Source organism: Dunckerocampus dactyliophorus, chromosome 17 (genome assembly GCF_027744805.1).
Source record: "Dunckerocampus dactyliophorus isolate RoL2022-P2 chromosome 17, RoL_Ddac_1.1, whole genome shotgun sequence".
Taxonomy (NCBI): Eukaryota; Metazoa; Chordata; class Actinopteri; order Syngnathiformes; family Syngnathidae; genus Dunckerocampus; species Dunckerocampus dactyliophorus.
The window spans coordinates 18,635,098-18,656,392 of NC_072835.1; the positions used below are offsets into that span (position 1 = coordinate 18,635,098).

The 21,295-nt window shown below is 41.4% G+C and overlaps 2 protein-coding genes across 7 annotated transcripts in view; one reads left to right on the plus strand and one right to left on the minus strand.

Moving 5' to 3' along the window:
• ntrk2b (neurotrophic tyrosine kinase, receptor, type 2b) overlaps positions 1 to 3,687 on the minus strand; it is a 23,884-nt gene extending 20,197 nt beyond the window's left edge. Inside the window, exon 1 of the mRNA XM_054757441.1 lies at positions 3,066 to 3,687. Coding sequence (XP_054613416.1) covers positions 3,066 to 3,256 — 191 coding nt within the window. The 5' untranslated portion in view covers positions 3,257 to 3,687. The remainder of the gene's footprint in view (positions 1 to 3,065) is intronic.
• On the plus strand, positions 1,661 to 21,042 carry hnrpkl (heterogeneous nuclear ribonucleoprotein K, like). Of its 6 annotated transcripts, XM_054757445.1 has the most exons (18): positions 8,346 to 8,389; positions 9,044 to 9,115; positions 9,577 to 9,602; positions 10,256 to 10,353; positions 10,464 to 10,520; positions 12,823 to 12,866; positions 13,962 to 14,034; positions 15,314 to 15,427; positions 15,560 to 15,688; positions 15,807 to 16,108; positions 16,183 to 16,227; positions 16,330 to 16,369; positions 18,043 to 18,058; positions 18,351 to 18,455; positions 18,759 to 18,788; positions 18,871 to 18,938; positions 19,780 to 19,949; positions 20,031 to 21,042. In XM_054757445.1, exons 4-18 carry the CDS (start codon positions 10,276 to 10,278, stop codon positions 20,059 to 20,061), a joined length of 1,302 nt encoding a protein of 433 aa, XP_054613420.1. In that variant the 5' UTR covers positions 8,346 to 8,389; positions 9,044 to 9,115; positions 9,577 to 9,602; positions 10,256 to 10,275; the 3' UTR covers positions 20,062 to 21,042. The 6 variants fall into 6 exon arrangements, with proteins under 6 accessions (XP_054613418.1, XP_054613417.1, XP_054613421.1 ...); XM_054757443.1 differs by lacking the exons at positions 8,346 to 8,389; positions 9,577 to 9,602 and adding an exon at positions 1,661 to 1,679; XM_054757442.1 differs by lacking the exon at positions 9,577 to 9,602 and having other exon boundaries at positions 8,294 to 8,389.
• Positions 21,043 to 21,295: the final 253 nt, after the last annotated feature.

Consider the following 21,295-nt stretch of genomic DNA (forward strand, 5'->3'; position numbering starts at 1 on the left):
GTTAAAAAGTCTGATTAGTAGGCCTGCCACAATAACAAATTTTGCTGGACAATGGTCCTACAAATTATTGTCGATACTCGATATTGTTGACAGCATTTTTTGAGACCGTTTTTTTCATGAATCATATGGCATAATAATGAGAGTACATCATATCAAAAGCAATCAACTTAAATTTCTCAAGAGTATTTAACATTGTAATTGGAATGTCTAGAGCTTTTAAATCAATTAAACAAACATAATAAATAAAAAAAAACTCAATGAAAATACAACAGACTCTCAGTCTCTTTTAGCAAAAAAATTGCACTTCAAAAATCACAATCATAACCAAAAGCAATAAAAAATTGACACTGTCTCTGTTCAGAAAAAAAACACTCCAATAAAAAACACACACACACATGCAGTTACAGTATGTATCCATCCATCCATTTTCTATACCGCTTCTCCATCTTTAGGGTCGCGGGGGCATGCTGGAGCCTATCCCAGCTGCCTTCGGGCAACAGGCGAGGTACACCCTGGACTGGTCGCCAGCCAATCGCAGGGCATGCAGTTATGTAGTTATTGTTAAACTAATGTAGGGGGTCATATTGGAGCTGGACCACATATCTGTGGTGGCGGAGTAAAATGCAATGTCTCTGATGTCCTTCAACACGTCTTCTTTCACTCGGTTATACAGTTCAGGAATTGCTGTTTGTGACATGTACGCGTACGTTCTCGCGGGCAATTCGTGCTGTCTGTCAAACATTTCTGAACATTTCATTTCCTGAAATGTTGGCTTTTCAACCGTATTGAAAGGTTGCATTTATTTTGCAATGTAGCGAGCGACATCGTCTGGGAGCGCACACCATTTTGCACTTTTTGTTTATACTTGCCGACCAACCGCCTCAGTACACGTTGGTCATATCGCTCTTCTTCCTCGTCACTACTTTCGAACAAATGCGACATATTGGTTTGTCGGTGTTCACCTTGTTCATTCTGTTTCAAACCGAAACATTTCCTCACTGGGGCTGTGGCATTCGCCTTAGAAACCATTGCTTCTGTGCCTTCATTCATTTTAGCGTATGCTGGCTCACGTGGCTAACTTGCTGCTAGCACTCTGTGTGTCCGCTCACTACTAGCCCCCCGTCTCCACGTAATGTCTGAGAGGGGGGTTCACTCTCTGTGTTCATTCCACTGGGGCAACGCGCACAGACAGATGCGGAATGAACCCTCTTGTCAGAGGAGAAGCCAAACACCTTACTTGTGTAACCCCAGCGACTACCTGGAGCGACGTTCTTCATCACCAAAATCCGACTAGAACTGGACTTAGGGGACCAAGTTGGGGGTAAGTCCCCGTTGATGTACTACACTGCTGATAGTGATGTCATACAACTTCATGTAAAAAAAATCCGAACTATCCCTTTAAGCGAATAATGCTGACCGGGGCGGATGCTAACCGAGGTTCCACTGTACATAAATAGACATGCATGGCCTTAAAGTTACACATGCCACTCCGTCGTTGAAAGCCAACCTATACCTGTGTGAGTAACAAATTCAATATCAGCCAAAGTTTGACTGATTCTGTTATAATAGTATAGTGTTTTCCACCCTCTTTATCAAAATTGTGGCACTTGCAACTTTCTTTGGCTTCATTTTGGCGCATTTATATTGCAGTGAAAAGCAAAGGAAGGCAGAGACTTAAGGTGAGGAGCACTGTTAAATTCAAGAAATAACTCACAGCAAAACACAAAGGTGGCGTTTGTGTTGATCTCACTACCACATCGTGTCTTTGGCAACAATCATGTCTTCACTGAAGGTAAAAGTAACCTTAAATGTTTTATCATTTATCATTTATATGAATGTATATGCATTGCCAATTGTTTTCTTCATGTCAAACTACAAAATATGTTTTGTGTTAACATTTTGGGCTTTCTGGAACAGACTAATTGTATTTACATTATCTCTTATGAGAAAATTTGATTTGGTTTAGAGTCAGTTTCGGTTAAAGTCGGACCGCCTGGAACGGATTAATGACGCTAACCAAGGTTCTACTGTTGTACTAGTTTCAGTAGTAATTCAAACTTACACCCATGTGGTCATGTTTACAACTAACTGCATAACCTCAGCTGATGATGATGATAAGTCAGTGTTTCTGATTTTGAAATGATACAGAATATAGATGCTGTAACTTCATGTCAAAAAGTCCGAACTATCCCTTTAATAAACAGTGGTTTACTTTCAGTGTGAAAGGTGCTTGAGTTTTAGCATACATTCTGAATTAAGTAGTTGTAAACAAAATAAGCATGGGAGTGTACTTTCAATGTTCTAATACAATGGATAAACATTGTACAAACGTTCTGTGAACGTTCTAATAAAATGGTTAAACATTCTAGAAACGTCCTATGAACGTTTTTGCATAACATTAGCAACTAACATTCCGATAACAAAAATAGAACTGCACACATTAACATTCTGCAAACATTCCCGGCTAACATTTCGTAAAATATGGTCAGAATGTTCATTTTTAGAATGTTAATTTGTTACCTGGGTCTGGCCTATACACACACGCTGACGCACATGCACAGAGGAGGGCTACGCACACTAGCTTTAGCGACGCAATCTCATGTGTCATCTGTCAACAATGTGTGCACCTATTGGGCTTTTGGGGGGGGGTGCTCACATTGACGGCCCTCCATCGACAAGCGCCGAAAGCAGGGCCTGGGAGATGTATCCGCATTTTTTAAAAGCGCTGCTTTGTAAATCCAAATAAGCATGGGCGCGCACTGCACGACCATTGCACACGCGCGCTCACACACACACACACACACACGCGCGCAGCATCGCCGCTCGTAGGCACGCGCAGTCTCCATCTCCACACGCATGATTTGACGTGCGGTCGTAATGAAATAATATAAATAGTGATGGGTATTAGCAGAAAGGGGAGACGAGGGGGTGGGGGTGTTACATGATCACCTTCATCCTTCTAATATGCAATCCTCCTCATCATCGTCATGCAGTCAAAAGGTGGCTCCTTACGCGCCGCATCCTAATAACTTCACACACACGCGCACTCACGCTCATGAGCTTACATCTCTGTGATGTTTTCCATGTCGTCCAGCGTGAGCAGCGGGAAATCCTCGATGCCCGGTTCGGGATCGACGCAAACAATCCTGGAGATGGTGCAGGTGCAGGACGCAGGGCAGGCAGCGCTCAGTCCCCACATTCCATGCAGCACAGCCGCTAGAAAGAACCCGAGGCGAGCCATGCCATGCCAGTCCATCGCAGCTCCAAACCTTTTACCCTCCCACCAAAAAAAAAAAGAAAAAACACCCACCCACCCCCGAGTATGTGCCAAATTGGATAAAAAATCCCCCTCTCTCTCGCTCCTCAATTGCTGTTTTTATATGATCCTTTCCTCCAGCCCCTGTAGGGTGTAAGGGGATCAAGATGCCATGGACCGGCCTGGCCGTGTCTGCAGAGCCGATTCGCACGACACACACCGTGGAAGGAAGGTGTCAAGTGCTCCAGCGGTGTCCTGCTTCTTGGTGGTGTTGGCGGTGATGCTGTCTCACTCCTCCATGCATGCAGAGCGCTCGCCTAGCTCCCCCCCTTTTTTTTGCCTTGTAAAAACAAATATGACGTGTTCCAGATGTTTGGAGATCAATAGGCAGGCAGGCTGGCTGGCTGGCTGTGCCCCCCCCTCCCCTCTCACTCCTTTCCTCCCGCCTCCCGCCAAGAGAGATCTCTCCCACATGCAAGGTGATGATGACGATGATGATGATGATGGGGATGTTGCGCGTGTAGGGAGGACGACTATACCTGCATTGTTTATAACCCCAACACACACCTTCCATGCAACTAGCATTGATAACCTAAGTATTAAGTACACCTGCACCCCATCCCAGGATGCAAACTTCTCTGTTGTTAGTTATACTACTACAGTACACACACACACACACACAAACAATAACAGTCGCAAGCTCAACACACACACACACACAGTGTGTGACGTCCACGTTTGACGCACTAGAAGAAATGTACCCATGAAAAACAATCAGTTGTCTGCAAACCTACAAAAATAAAATACAGTAATTGTTTACTGCTGTTATTGGTGAACTTCTGCAAAGTAGAATCCCTTCTTATAAATCAAATATTTTTGTAGTTAGAGAATACAACTTTTAATGTAATTAGAGCCCCTGGACATGAAATAACACCCCTACAGTCACCTTTACACTCAATATTATGCAATATAGTAGACATAAAATAAGCCATTAAAGACATAATTACAACACATGCTCGTGTGTATTACTGTAGATGTGTTCCCTAGGGGAAGTAAGTGACGGGCGGACAGGAAGTGAGGTGGGGTGTTCAGAGTTGAGTTTTAGCCTTGCGTGGGTAACAGCCGCAACAGTCGCCCATGTTTTTATTAGGGATTATTGTGCCTGTTGTGAGATAATTCAAACCAGCAAGAAAAGCCTGTTGTTCGGATGATTGAGTCTGGTGATTGTGCGTCCCACCAAACATTACGGTAACATTACTGGCACCTAGTGACTAATGTAGAATACTACATATCATTAGCATCTTTGAATGCATCTTTTGAATGCCTTATATTTGTATTTTTGTTCATTTAGCCATTTTTTGTGCGTGAAAATGCTTCATTTAGGCAAAACATATAACATAACATGTAACATTTGGTTACATATGCTTTTTTTAACCTAATAATAAGCTGTATTCAACCACGAAACAGCATGATTTATTAATTAATATATTTTTGAAAGACTACGATAGAGTGAAGCCACGAAATTTGAAGCGAGATGTGGCGAGGGATGACTATCGTATGTCTAAATTCTCGAAAAAGGATGTTGCAAAAGTTGCATGTAATCCATCTACCGCTTGAGAGCAGGACTATTGCCGTGGCTATTTTTGTATAGCAGATACAAAAAGAGCAGAGCACACTTGTCGTGGAGAGGATCTTTGACTCGTGTTTTTGCAGTAAGTCTTTAAAACAGCAGCGCGTGCATGCCTGTCATTTAGAGGATCTTTGACTGGTGTTTTTGCAGTGAGTCCTGAAAAACAGTCGAGTACTGCGGTTACATAGAGGATCTTTGACTATCCTTTTTCAGTAGACCAATTTAATTGAATACCCCTGCCCTAAAATGTTCAAAGTGCGCCACAGTGAGCCTCCCTCCAAAGAATATGATACATCTGGGGCCTCCCTCCAAAAATACTGTTCAAATACAAATATTTTTAAACATATTTTATGGTATATTTTGCTGTTTCCTCACTCACTGTAGGAACTAAAAATCTAATGATTTTGCCTTTAAAATACCTGAAATTACTGTAGCTTAGTAGGCTTGGTCAAATATGTTTTTCTTTATTTTTCTCAAGCTACTTCTTGCACTTTTAAAGCAGCTGACATAGCTCTAGACCCAAACAACGACATATAAAATATAAAGAACTCAACAGACATGCCCGTACAGTAAATGCCATACAACAAACATGTTTGGACGACCAGTGAAATAGCTTACAGCAGGGGTGTCCAAACTTTTTCCAGCAAAGGCCACATCGTGAAAAATGAAAGGATTGATATTTTGTAAATCAACACGTAGAGATGCGCTAAGAAGCTCAAGAAAAAACTGCATTTCAGCTTTGTAATACAAGTGAAATGCTGCTCGAAATGGCCTCTTTCCTATAATAATACGAGTTTATTCTTGGAAAATTGCCACTTTTGTTCTTCATTCGATTATGATTTTTTTCTTAATATTTTGACCTTATTCGCATAAAATTACATTTTTTTTTCCATTTATGCTTATTTTTTTTATTGTCCAACTATTTCATTTCATCTTTCCTCCTGTAAATGTCCGCCTCGTAATTAGAACTTTATTCTTGTAAAATTGCAACCTTCTTTCTTGTCAGAAAGCTTTTTTTTATCTTCATATTTTGACTTTACTCTGGGCAAATTTCTGCTATTTTTCATTTCTGCTTTTGATTTTTTTTGTATAATTTTCTGAATATTTCACCTTTCTTCTTGTATATTTTCTTCTCCTAATATTTTCACTTTATTCCCATGTTATAAACTTTCTTCATTGTTTTTGACTTTAAGAAAATGTTCTTTAATATTTCAACTTCATGCTTTTTCCTCATACTTTTGTGTTTGATCACTCCCTTGTCAAACCCACTGGCGTTCGACCTCTCTTGCATCTTTCTATACACGCTTTGCCTTGCTGTCCGCAGCTAACTTGCTATAGCTAGAATTATCCGCCTAGCTTCTTGTATTTGGACTCCAAATGTGACTTTTTACCAGAGTGACATTTTGTTTTTAAAACAAACGAGCAATGCGGTTTGTTTGGAGCTCATTTTTCTCCCACGGGGAAGTGGGTATTACATCCATACGCCTATTGTTGTCATTATACTAAATGTCTTGTTCTTCAATCACTATTTGCGTGCTGTTGTTTAATGAACATTACCTATTGGTCAGGGGCCCGTGGAATTGTCTAATGGCGGCCCTGGACGATACCACTCATCATAAATAAATAGGAAAGATGTACAATTAATCCATGTGATCCGTATCGGAATCGGCAGCGTAAAAGCCTGATTGTGAACAATGCTAAACATTGTAACAACAATGTTGCATAGTCAGCAGCAGATAACTAAATCTTCACCCCTAACTTTCATTCATTTATGTTTAACCTCTTTATTTATTTTTTTGTTGATTTATTCATCTATTATTTACACTCAACAAAAATTAAAACCAACCAACAACAGCTCATCTGTATGCTCCTCGTCTTCACTGTCCTCACTCATACAGTTAAACGGCACATTTTGGAGTGGCCTTTTATTGTGGCCACTCAAAGGCACACCTGTGCAATAATCATCATCATCATAAGCAAGACGAAGTGCTCGCTAACACAGACTGGGACAGATTTGCCAACGACATTTGGGAGAAACACAACTTTTGGGTGCACAGAAGAAGTTCTCTGACTTCGGCTCATGAAAGATGGGAGCAAAAGCAAAGTGTGCTATACGTCCCCCAGTGTAACTTGTTAAGCACATTCGAAACAAAGAAAACCGTTGCCATCATCAAAAGTGAGTGAGCGTCTGGAGCAGGACGCGTTATTTGCTGTGGTTAGCGTCGCTATGGTGACCTTCTTTTTGAAAGAAATTTGCAAATTTTTTTGTTTTTACAAATCGCTGGGACAATGTCAAGCGAGCGTCACTATTGTTGCAGTTGAAAACATGTACGCAACTGCCCCCCCCCAAAAGCATCAAGAACTGAATTATATCTGTCGCCATGGTAACCTCAGAATATAGGAGAGTAGGGAGACAGAGAGAGAGAGAGAGAGAGAGAGCGAGAGAGGGAGGGCAGGCAGGCTCTTTATTTTGCAATGGAGCCTTGCCTGTAGATGAAGGTGCGAGGCAAAGCTTTAACCAAAATGGACATGCAGTACATGAACGGGTTCCTGTGCATTGAATTGGCAGCTCTGTCTGCTGATGTGAGATTATTAAAATTAATACAATAAATCAGAGCTATCATTTAATCTCTGCAGAAGCACAGAGAAGCAGCATTGTGCACACGTAAGATGTTGTGGACCGGACTAGTTCAATGCCTGGTCATGCTCAGTGGGGTCTATAATAGTTGGAACACAACACAATCCGTTTACTCATTTTTCCCATAATAATAATGAATATAGAAATAATCTGTTCCAGTGTCAAACTGTGGCCACCCATAAAACGTCAACTCTCCAAGCAATGTTTTATGTAATATTTTAACCAATAGTCATATAAATAAAAAAAAAGTTCACTCTTCTCAAAAACAATATATTGTGTATTCCAGAGCAACATTCATCTTTTAATATTGACTTATTATCATTTTGTAGCCTGCACCCAAGGTATGATATTTATAATTATATGCACAAAATATCATAATAATAATAATAAGCAATAGGACTCCTGCTAATAAACAACTCATACCTGATAGATTCCTGGTGCTGTCTGCAGTTTTTGAATATAAATTCCCTTGCAGAACTACAAATAAAGAACCAAAAAGACACTGGGTTTGTTTGTATATTTGAATTCTGTTTGAAGAAGCACTAAGCCAAGCTTACTTTCGTGGGTGTCCTGCGTTTGTGAACAGCATTCAAATGAAATATTTCATATTTTAAAATCAGTCAAAGTTGAATTGTCTGTCAGTCCTCGATCAGGAAAAATAGACTTACATTTTTTGGTAGTTTGACTATACGCCACGCGTAGTCTGAAAGGGCGGTAACGTTTTCAGTCCTTCAAATGAGCTCCATCCCCGCCCGCCAATGCTGCCCCTGTCACACACAACAAGCAAAACCACTGTGCCGCCTAGCTTCCATGTAAACCCCGCAAACGCTTCAAGGCAAGACGCAGTGGCAGGCGGTAGTTTGTCGTAAGTATTGGCGCCATTTAATTTTTGGAGGTTAAAATACTAATGTTGATAGGCTCTTTTCACCGCTGACATCTGAGTAATTGTGGAAATGTTCGTGAGATAGTTCCGCACAGTCGCAACGTGTGAGCCGTACGGACACGCCTCGCGCTTAGCTTAGCTGTTAGCATTAGCAAAGTCACGTCAACTTAGCCGCTACGAACATTGGCTTACTTGTACTTGAGCTGACCCTGTAACAATAATCAGCACTTATTTTGAGGCTAGTATCTTAATACCGAATGAACACGTGCGTCTGCCTTAAACAGGCAGCATGTTTCTTTAGATATATGGAGGGTGCGCTTGTTTTGCTATTGAATCCACAAGTTAGCCTCGTTTCAGGAGGGGCGGGGCTGCTTTTGTTGTGCTAAAACAGCAACAGAACATGTAGGTGGTTTATGTAATAGAATTGTGTATTACAGTCGTTTTTAATGTAGGCGCATTGGTTTTGGAAACTGTTGCTGCTTTTGTTCTTGTCACATTTTTATATTTGTTAATTCAGAATAGATGCTAAACAAACCACAAATATGTCCTGCTTGGTGCCCCAAATCAGAATACCTGTGATGTCTTTGCACGTTTTTAACCCAGACTACATTAATGCTCGCTTTAATTTTGCTGCAGGTGCAAAAACAATGGAAGTACAACTTGAACAACCAGACGAAGACCTCACATTTAGTAATACGGATGCTAATGGTGAGATCTGTTTTTTTTCCCCTCTCCGTTCAAGACATTTGATGATATGAATGAGTGCACACCTTGTTATACAGCCAGCCTCAAAAACAAGTTTGGAGCAATATGGGCGAATTAGTCCGCAACAGGGAGGAGAATACTAAAAAAGATCTGGCTGGTGCTGTGTAGCATGTGGACCTGTCAGATGGTTTAGGGATACTGCTGTTCTCTGGCTCCTGGGTCCATTTTTTAATCCAGGAAGGGAACACGGTGAATCTGAGTGTATTCCAGTCTGTGGTTGGCCGACCAGTGAAAGCCTCACACTGGGGTGGAACATACTGTACTGCAGACACAGCATTTCACTCTGTACTGTACATGGATATATATAGTACATCTCCGCACATTCATGCTTCAGCATTCACAGCCCACAGATATGTGGGCTTTTGGTAAAAAATTATTTAAAATGTTTTTTTTTTCTCAAATAGGTTTTGCTGCAGAAAAAACATTCACCGTAAGTCGGAAAAAAAATGTAAATGCATGAAAATACAGGTAGAATGTACTGCATACATGAAAAATGTTCACCTTTATCTCTATGCTTTACTGATAATATTGTTTCGTCAAACGTTAAGATCTCACTTTGTTCGGTGGTCCTTGAACACGCCATAGTTCTGAAGGGGAGATCTGTCGCTGAGTCTAATTTCATAATTTCAACTTTTGTTGCAAATGTTGATCTGAAATCGGAGGAGTGGCAAGCTAGCAGAAGGATTTGGCACGCTGGGTAGGGATGGGGGCGAGCCGTGTGTGAAAAAAATACATTTGTATGGGCATGTCAATTACTCGCTTTTTTTGCTGTTTGCTGGTGATCTCGTAACGTAAACCCCGTGAAAAACTGGGACCTACTGTATTTGTCAAAGTAGTACCATAGTTAAGCGAGTCCCAGTCCTTTATTATGGGGTACTATTTATAACACCTGCACATTTCCATTATCATGGCCTGTGAGACACGTAGTCGTCTACAGACATACATTTCGCTTAAAACAAGGTGCTAATTGTAGCAAACCAAGGAGGTACAATATTGACCACTCAAAACCTTGTTTATCATCTAGTAGGCCCTAATTGTCCCCGGCGGTATTCATTACCTCTCGTTGGTGGTCTTCCCTCTCAGGTAAGCGGCCAGCTGAGGACATGGACGAGGAGCACGCCTTCAAACGCTCTCGCAACGCAGACGAGATGTTGGAACTGCGTGTGCTGCTCCAGAGCAAAGTGAGGCCAGGTTTCACTTTCTTCCGACCGTTGTTTGTTTTTCCTGTTCCGTTCAGTTAGTTTCCTCTTTCTGAGAATGACCCCCCCACCCCCTCCCCGCTGTTTCACAGAATGCCGGCGCCGTTATCGGAAAGGGCGGCAAGAACATAAAGGCCCTGCGCACCGACGTGAGTAAACAAATTAAATACTGCATTTGCGTTGCAACACCTGTATTTAATTTATTTTTTAAAAACATGATTATACCAGATAGCCATCTGATTCCCTCATTGCCCCAAATTTTAAAATGTGTCTACATTTAGCGTCTTCTCTTCATACAAGAAAATCACAATAAATACAAATGTGGGGATTTATTTCCCACAATGTTAACAATTTTTTGATCGAACAGCAGGTTTCCTAAAGCCTTTTTATTGAAGCACCTTGAACGTTTGTAGAGATTTGTACTTGTATCCCACCAGGATATATTGGATTTATAGCCGGCAGAGCTTTTTGTATCAGTTTTATTTGGAATATTGTATTTTGTAATGATAAAAATAATCATTAGTTGATTTGATTTCAATATTATTTTTGAATGGTTGGTATCTCTGAATATTCTGAACTCCATTGACAGCGCCTCTGCTGGGTGCAGCTAAGTAGTGCACTCTATTTTGCCTCAGCTGCTTCACTGCACCATTGGTCAACAAGCAATTCCACATAAGCAACATAAGAATCAGTTATTATGCCCATCTCTAATTATAATGGTACTTACAATGTTAACATTAGCCAATCAAAAAAAAAAAAGATCTTAGTTTCTTACCGTATTAACCTGAATATAAGAATTTTTCCCAGGAACAAAGTCTTATTTATACATGCAAACTAGCGAAGCTTTTCTTCTTGTCACTCACAAGCCATGACACACACAGGGTCTCAAAGGTTGGGAAGTTAGCAATCAGTATAGGAGTTATGATGCAAATTTTAAGATAATGGTCATAAACCGGCAGTCGATCAGCTGAGAAAGATAATCCGTTCGACCGTTTTCTATGCCGCTTATCCTCACTCGAGTCGCGGGTAGCGACTTTGGGCGAGAGGCGGGGTGCACCCTGGACTGATTTAAGAAAGATAATATTTTCGTCTATTTCACTGATTTCGAAAACATGATTTGTTTGATAGTTTTGTTTTGAAAAAGGGGGGTTGCCACTAGGGGTGTCACAAGATCTTGCGAGATTAAAATGTGACAAGAGTTCTCGTTCAGAAAAAAACTCTTCTTGGGCACTAGGCCTGGAATGATAATAAATTAATTAATCACACAGGAATTGAAAATAACTCAATAATTTTGGCAGCCTCAGTATATTGCCATGTGCATGGTACCTGTTTTACCTCGTCTCTCGCCTCCAAACAGGCAGGAAGAGAGTTCACTCTGTGCATTTGTTTCAGCACCTTGGCGCGTTTGTTCCATAGAACAACGGCATGAGTGGAGTGAGCCCTTTTGTCAGTCATACAGTCTCTTTGTCTCGGTGGGTGGAGGCGGGACCGCCAGCATACACACAGTGCACAAGAGTGTAATGTGGTAGAAATGATATTAGTAGATAGCTATATATTGTCATATTTTTTAGGGCTGTCCAAAATAACGTGTTAACGGCGGTAACTAATTTATTTCATTAATTACGTAAACATTTTTTGTGTAATTAACGCATGCACACCAGAGCAAGCACTCCTGGCTGTTACGACGGCAGTCGGAAGGACAGTGGAGCGTCCCCACACAGGCTTCATTCCGACCTGAACACATCAACAGCGCTGTTATTTCAAAAAGAGAATAGCCTGCTAGCGGCTATTTTTAGATAGTATTTTTTTCATGTTCATTTTGCATGAAGCTTTAAAATTTCAAAAAACATCCTCATGTTAAGTATTTTAATAAAACAACTTGACATGCATATTTGGCTTTGATTTATATATCGTATTTCGCTATTCAACCTAAATATGAGTTTTGGTCCATATCGCCCAGCCCCAGGCTTGACCGTCTTTCCCGCTTTGCTCTAATTGTGCTGTCATCCACTTGTATTTGAGAAAATCTAGAAGATGTCCAGTGGGATACATTGTGGTCCTCCACGACCACATCTCTCTAGTTTTTATTTATTTTTGACCAAGCCACACTTCCTGCTCTTTGCTCACTCAACTCAAAAGTTTCACATATACCATAAAAAAAACGCAAAAGTTTAGCATGCATTCAATTAAAAATGTATTCCTTCTCCCCCTCTTTCCCCCTGTCCTTTCCTTTTTAATTTTATTTTATTTTTTTACATTTTTGGCCACCTTCTTCCCGTTTGCCCATGTACTGGACCGACATGCCCCTCCACCTTGACGTTGGCCCAACTTCCGCCCACCCCCGAACGCCCGCCCACCGTTAACTGTGCCCCACCCTAACATGTGAATGAATGCCCCCCATCCGCCCAATGCCAACCACGTCCACCGCCACCTCCACCACGGCCCATGCAGTACAATGCCAGTGTATCAGTCCCAGACAGCAGTGGCCCAGAGCGGTATGTCCCACCAGTTATTGCCTCACTGCCTGATTAGAATATAATTAATAACCTGCCTTCTGTTTCACTGTAACATATTTTACACACATGACCCTCCCCCTACCCCCAATCCCCACACACTTCCACACATGTATTGTTCCTTTTGATTTTGCTGTCCATTTCTAAACACCTTTTGAGTATGATATTCGATATGTCGGCTATAAAATTTCACCATTAAAGGTGCGGAAGGCAGGCAGACTTTCTCTTCTTCTCTCTTCTATGAGTCTCACCACCCCATCCCCCTGTTCTCCACCCCTCTGTTTTCCCCGCATCGCAGCCCATGATTGATCTCCATGAACGCTGGCTCCTGTCTGGAAGTCCTGCCCCCATCTGCTCATTCTTGGTTGTCGCTTTCCCCACCCCCTCTGCTATTAACATGTGTCTGAGTGACCCGATCTCAAGTGGGCACCTCTGAGTAGCCCCCGGGATGTGTTTTCTCCTCAAGTGGCCACTTGAGATTTCATCACCATCACTGTTGCGCCTCCTCTCCCTCGGCAAACCATCCAATCGGCATACTTTTTTTCTTACCTGTTCCGCCATGAAGTTGGTAACCACCCGCATCTTCTACCCCACATTCTGCTACTCTGTCCCCTTGCCCACATCGCCTCTGCCTCACCGCCTCCCCCACCCCCATCCCGCCCTCCCCGACTCCTCCAATGAGAAAGTGTACTGGCATCGTATGGCGAGGTTTTGTTGCAGTTTATATTCCCCAAGGACCGCAACCCCCACCCCCCCCCAAATGTGTGTGACCTGTCATTAATTGTAGTCATTCTAATGACGCCCCCCTCCCCTCCCCTCCCCTCCGCAAGACTCAGACTTCTATGGCAATATTGATAAAGTGCATGTGTCAGTTGCTCATTTGGTATTTGGGGAAAATAGCTCAGGTTGTGAGTGGTACGTCGCCGTCTTCATTCCCTCTTTCTACTTCCAATTTGAAGCCTCGATCAAGCCATTTTAAGTGTTGTCTTTTGACTTTTCTTCTTCTTTTACGGTGCCATCTATGTGTCCTTCTTGTAACGCCTTTCTTCATTTTGGCCCAACACGCTTCCCCGACAGGATCCTGAGTGTGAACGCCAACATTGACACCATTGGAGAGATTCTACTGAAGATTATACCGACTTTAGAGGAGGTAAGACACTTTGTTCATCGCGTGTTGAGCAATGATGTGTACATGAGCACATGCAGGATTGTTAGCATGTAGGGGGTTTGATGTTTTATCGCAATATATTATTTTTTTAAATGTCATTATTACTGTATATGATATTGACTACTGTATATCAGCCGCGCTCAACCGGGAACTGCGATTTCCCATGGTCATAAGTCATGACCCGCTTTATTCAAAGCAATATTTGTTTTATTAAATGAAAGTAATACGTATGTCAAAATAAATAAATACATTGAACATTAAAAAAAAAGTGCAAAGTGTATTTAGCATTTAGTGATTATTTTTAAAACAAGGAGGAACATGATAAATACATGGCTAAAAAACTAAGTACATAAAATAAAATATATGGAAAATAATATAAAACAATATATATAATTAATATATAATAAAGCATAATTAAATATCAAACAGCACAAGATATGTAAGAGGTTAAAGGGGCCCAGACCCACCAACCGCTGGACAATATAATATGATTTAGATAACATTTTTATGCAATTGTTTTTATAGAATTTATGCAATAATGATTTAATTCCCAAAAACAAATGTGTTTTGTCATTAATAATGATACATATATATATTTGATTTTAATAAGCATTAATTAATGCCTGAATGTATTTACAGTTAAATCAAATAGTTCTTTGTGTTTTACTGTCAAATAGATGGTAATTTAAAGGTGGTGTTCCTCCTCTTCTCCAAGCTACACCCCCCCCCCCCCCCCCCCCAAACCAAAAAATGTCTAAATGTCTATAGTTGTCAAAATTTGAAGTTAAACTTTGTAAAAATGTAAAAACAAATAACTTGCCGCTGTCTGGTGTTCATGTACATGGCTATGGCGCGTACCAATGCACAAAAGCAGTCTCAGGGGAAGTGACCGGCAATTTGGAGTCATTGTGTGGTTATGATAGGCTATACATTCAATGATAGCTAAAGTTAGTAGCAAAACTTTGCCAAATCGCTCTTGATGGCTGATTCAAACAACATGGCTGATTAATGTGTTGTGCGGGGCGTGGCTTGCAACATCAGAGCAGGAAGTGGGTCTCATATGCTGTTTTTGAGGGATAGCGCCCCCATGCAGTACCTAACCAAGGCAGACAGCACCATGTTCATTTGAATATAGCACATACAATAGAAACATGTACTGTACTGTAGCTATGATGCTAATTGGTGAAATTAGGCGTAATTAGCTTTTTTAGACTGCAATTCTACAGCCCTTCACACAACTCGTTCGCTGTTGTTTGTGCAGTACCAGCATTACAGCGGCATCGACTTTGACTGTGAGCTCCGCCTGCTGATCCATCAGAGCTTGGCCGGCGGCATCATCGGCGTGAAAGGTACCAAGATTAAGGAGCTGCGCGAGGTAAGATGAGGGACTTAACATATTTCTGTTACTAAATGATGATGATTTTCTCCCAGTTGGCTTTGTTTGCTGTAAAAGCGTTTGCTTTAAAGACGGCTAACACTTTTATGTTGTTTTCCCCCTTCTTACCAGAATACGCAGACCACCATCAAGCTGTTCCAGGAGTGCTGTCCACACTCAACTGACAGAGTTGTTTTAGTGGGAGGGAAACCAGAGCGAGTCATTGAATGTATCAAAGTTATCCTGGAATTGGTGTCAGAGGTTAGTTCAGGGTTTTGGGACCAATCAAGAATCTTCTTCCTCTCATCCCACTGTAAGCAGAGAATGATTAGTTTGTCCAAATAACATATGACGTGAATTATTTTTTTGTTTCTTGCAGGCAACAATCAAAGGCCGAGCGCAGCCCTACGACCCAAACTTCTACGACGAAACCTACGACTATGGCGGGTTCACCGTGATGTTTGAAGAGCGGGGCAGGCGGCCCATGGCGGGCTTCCCCATACGCGTACGAGGCGGCTTTGAACGCATGCCACCCGTGCGCAGCAGCCGACCCCCGCCTCCCTCCAGACGGGATTATGACGACCTGAGCCCCCGCCGGGGTCCCCCACCGCCGCTGAGCAGAGGTCGTGTGGGCAGCAGAGCCCGGAACCTGCCTCTCCCCCCGCCGCCACCACGAGGAGGGTGAGGAGGCTCGCACCTCCCCAGTTGATGTGATACACTTGCACCTTTTTGCTAATATCGTTCCTCGTTTCCAGGGGCGATCGGTTCTCACACGGGAGCTACCATGATGACAGACCAAGGTAAGGTGGACTTCCCAAAATGTCCTCACTGGCGGGTTGAAAATAATATCTTAACCGGTTTGTGAGACTGTGCTAAATTTCTAATCCTCTTTTTGTCTGCAGTGACAGAAGAAGCCGAGGAGGTGACCGCTACGACAGCATGGTGAGTGCCGCCTTGGCGCACATCTGCCGAATTCTGTCTCAACAACAAGAGGCGATTGGAATTCCTTGTCTGAGCGTAGTATAAACGGAGAGGCTCGGAACGCTGACGCGTTTTCGCTGTGTGTGCACACTGATGGAGACCCGCGGTTGCCGGGCAACGCTCGTCTCCTTGGTTACCTCCGAGCAGCTGAGTACGTCGTCCGGAGATCCGCCAGTCTAGCAAATGAACTTGAGCTGCAACCAGAGCCATTCCTAAGCAGGTTCCCTTCAGGTCTTTAGCTGCAGCAAATATTGTCTTTTTCTGCCACTTAATAAACAAAGAAGGCAGCTAATAATGCATATCGGTGTAATAATCAATTAAATGTAATCTTATGCTCTCTTAAAGACAAGCATAGTGGGATTGTAAACACCATAAATACCAAAATTTAATGCCCTATCTAAAGGATGTAAATGAGAATACAAAACGTCAGTGAAAGATTAACAGTTCAGCGACACACTTTGGATATTACCAACATTTATGGTAAAACAAAAAACAAAAAAACAACTTGCTTTGAAACTACACAACCTTTTTAGGCCGGGGTTGTCCACCAAAGGCCGCATACAAAAACATCAAAGGGGGGCCATTTTTACATTTTTTTTTTAATTTAATTTTTTTTTTTTTAAACCAGCCAATTTTATATTTAAAGAAAAAAAAACAGCCGGCATCTGAGCTTTGTGTTATAAGTGACAAGCATATTATTAGTATGAATGAACTTTTTCTCTTTACATTAGGTTATTTGGTCAATTTTCATTTTGGCTGTTTTTATTCTTTTAAAAAAAAATTTTTTTTAAGTTATTTCAACTTTGTTTTCTTTTAATATTGTCTTTATTCTTTTATATTTTTGACTTGATTCTTGTAATATTATAACTTTTACCCAACCTAAATTCCTTAAAATTTAAACTTCATTCTTTGTTTAGTTTCTATGGTTTCTCATAGTATTATGACTTTAAAAAATACATTTTCAGTGCCAAGGGCCAATACAAAAACAGCTGCGCCCCGGCCCGCACTTTGGGCACCGCTGTTTTAACCTTTTATCACAAGTCCTACTTTGGCTTTAGGCTGGAGTTCTTTTTATTGCCTGCGGGTGGCAACATTTGTAGAAGCCATTTCCTTCCCAACCTTCACATGGCGCTAACATCTGGAAACTTGCGCTGGCTGTGTGTCAGCCTAGCAAGTGGCTATTATGGCATCATTGTCACATGACCATCAGACCGGAATGTTCGGCGCTCAAGGCCGTAAATGTAGTCTTGACCCACATATGTATTAGATAAGTTACATGATACCAGGAACCGGTTATGTTGCAGTAGGTGCAAAGTTCATGTTGTGTCAGAGGCCAGCAGGTGTGACATTTCAGGTCAACAATGGCGCGGGATGAGGGGGTCAGTGAAATGGCATGTGTGAAACGTTAATGTTTGAACACATCGTAAATTGCACCTGGAACATTTCCACAACCTCAATTGGTGTTGTTACTCAAGCCTGGTCAGCCGAATATAATACAGTAGTATGTAAAAGTAATATAAAGATGATATGCCTTGTTATTGTTGAGAAAAATGCAGTGTGAGCAAACTGTCTTTATTATGACACTAAACCAGTTTTGTTTCTTTTCTTCCTTCTCTCCTGTTCCTGAAATGCAGAGTGGAGGTGGTTATGGTAAGTGTTAATATTTGTGCTAACCCTGCATAGATTTACATCTTTGAATTTGGTGTAATTGGGTGGGCGTGAGGACACTTGCTATGTGGGGGACAGTGGAACCTCTAACGGTCACCTTCATAAAACCTGTCTTAATTGCACAGGCAGTCTTTTCAAAGTAACATGGCAACATTTTCAATTGTCATGCGAGTGTAAAAAAAAAACAAAACAAAAAGTTAACCATGCACAAAAACAGTGATAACATTGATTTTAATGACAAGTGCATATAATTCAAAGGTGATTTGCCTTGCAGGCTCTTACAAGTGTGAAGAGAAATTGAACCACTGGAAAACACTCAACCTTAACTCTCTTGTTGTGGCTTACTTTGGAGAAAGCATCACCAAAACAACAACAGAAAGTAAAGTTAAGCCTTACATCCTTGCTCAAATTAAGTCTGATGTGTATGCTGCCATCTTGCGATGGGGCTACAAGTTTTGGAATAATTGTTTCAAAAAAGCCAACGAAAAAGGAAAATGCACACCCAGAATTTAACATTTGATGTTCTTAACAATTTGGACAAATTCTGGATTGTACGCAAGTATTTACCTGTTGTAGTGTGTATGCCAGGCCAGTAGTTGGCGGCGTTGAGTCACAATCGAATCATGGTTGAGAGCACTGTGGTGTATCTTCAGCTTTGGTCTTTCTTGTTTTCTTTTTCAAGACAACAATTCCTGGGATCACTTTCATTCTGGTTAGTGGTCTCAATTGTGCTTTCTCGCACTGTAATTCAACACAAGTTGACTTTTGAAGACACTCCCTTGTTTGCTTCCAAGGTGGCCGAGGCTCATACAGCGACATTGGAGGTCCTGTCATCACAACGCAGGTCACCATTCCCAAAGATGTAAGTGGAAGATACAGGCGGAAAGATGCTTCTGTTAATGGTCCAATTTTACAAAAAATGAAGTACGTCTCACAGGTCCCACAATAGCTGATTGGAAGTGTGTGGTCCAAAATCTAGCCTAGATGCTGGAAATTAGATCATTTAAAAGTGTGTTTGGTCAGCCCCACGGGGAACATGCCGTTTTGCGTGTTTGTAGCTTTAAGGCTAATAAGCTGCATTTGTCCACAGCTGTCTCCAAGAAGCACTATTCTGCAGTTTAGCCACTTAAAAAAAAATATATATTTTTTTACACATATACAGTACAGGTCAAAAGTTTGGACACACACAACACAACTGATGGTCACAGCCCCATTAATAAGGAAAGAAATTCCAGTAATTAACACTATGAGCTATGGCATCGCAATGAGCTACGTTGAAAACATTAGTTATATTTCAACAACAACGTCATGCAGCAACTATTTTAGCCGATTCACTGGAGAAACATCAACCCTCCTGCGAAACAGCGAAGCCTGTTTTTTGTTTTTGTTTTTTTTACAAAGCTGACCTCCATGAAGTGATGGACATATACATGGCGTGGGCTCATCTAGCTGGAGGCGGGCAGACGCGATACCCGGTCCATAAGGAAGGTTTTTTCCTTCATGATATGCAAACTCGGAACTTCAGAAGCGACTGAACGGATCCTCTCAAAGTGAAGCAAACAACTAAGGGAGATGATTTATTTTACTCGCATGTAGTGCTCAAACAATCTTTAGGGACACATATGACAACATTAAAAAGTCATTTTTGCATGTTAGGGTACCTTTTTAAAACATTTAAATTTGGCACTGTGCTGGTCTTGCAGCTTGCCGGCTCCATCATTGGCAAGGGCGGCCAACGAATCAAGCAGATCCGCCACGAGTCCGGGGCGTCCATCAAGATCGATGAGCCTCTAGAAGGCTCGGAGGACCGCATCATTACCATCATAGGAACGCAAGACCAAATCCAGAATGCTCAATACCTGCTGCAGAACAGGCAAGTTCCCCATGGCGACTTATTGAGCTTGAAAGTGCTGGAAAAGTCTATTTTGATGACATTCCTGGGTTTTTATTCCAGTGTGAAGCAGTACTCTGGTCGGTTCTTCTAGGAAGGAGTAAAGCAGCGTGAAGCCATGCCGTACGTACGTACCGTTCACTCCTTCAGTTCAGAGCCGACATTCCTCTTCTGCGAATGGATCGCAGTCTCTCGTCACAGCTTCTACAGTATTGATAGCACTTCTGGAAAATCAAGGAGCCTGTAACGTTTGATTATTTTTCAGGACGTTCTCATTCGTGACACCATTTGAAGTGAAATCATTTTTTGGTGTCGGCCTGTGTTGCAGTGCAGCATGTAGAACGTAAGCCTTTTTTATTTTTATTTTTCCAGCTTCACACTCTCCAAAGGATGTTGTTTGGTTTTCGGGGTGGTTAAGAACCATTTAAATAAAAACTAGAAAACATTTTTCACTTAGTAACATTTTCACAGTTGGAGAGAGTGTGTATTTTATGGTAAAATGGGCTCCATGCTGCTTTTTTTTTTTTTTTTTTTTTTACATCTGCACAGTACATTTGTCGCAAATATCGTGGTGGTCAGTTGGTTTAGCACAGAGACCGGAAACCGCTAGTTTAGCTTATGTCAATCGCAAAAGTAGTTGGACTGCGCATCAAAACAACTTATTAAAATGGCTTGTTCACCATCTCTTGGCTACAGCTAACATTTTAACATCATTCTTTAAAAGACTGTTCTCCAAGTATGACACTCTTTGCTTTAATGTTCAATGAATGTGCCAGTTTGATATTTCAAGAGATTTTTTAGAGATGTTTTTCATAGAGAAGCGAGAAAGCTGTACGTGTGTGTGTGTGTGTGTATTTACAAAGACACCGTTTCATCAAGTTTTTCTTGTCATGGAAGGAGATTTCATCAAAAAAAAAATGTTTGATACTGTTCTTTTTGGTTTGTTTTTTAGTGATCGTTCATTGTATTTCTGCATTGGGTGTTTGTTATTTTGACGACCTGTAACCATTTTTAAAATGTCCGTATCTGTTTGATATCCTGCAGGTGTTGGCTAAATAAACGGTTTTGCACCCAGTGTCACTTCTATTTGAAAGAAAATAAAAACACTTGCGGTGGGGAAAGTAAGTGTTTGATCTCCTGCTGCTTTTGTAAGTTTCCGTTTTAAAGTTTTATGAAATGTTAGTTTATGGAATAAAACATTCATTTAAAATGACTTATTTGTTAACAAAGCAATATTGATCAACATTACCGGTAATAGAGTGGTGGCGCCAGGTGCATCATGGGAAATCTACAGTTAACTAGTGTTGGGCAATACTGCAAATGTTAGT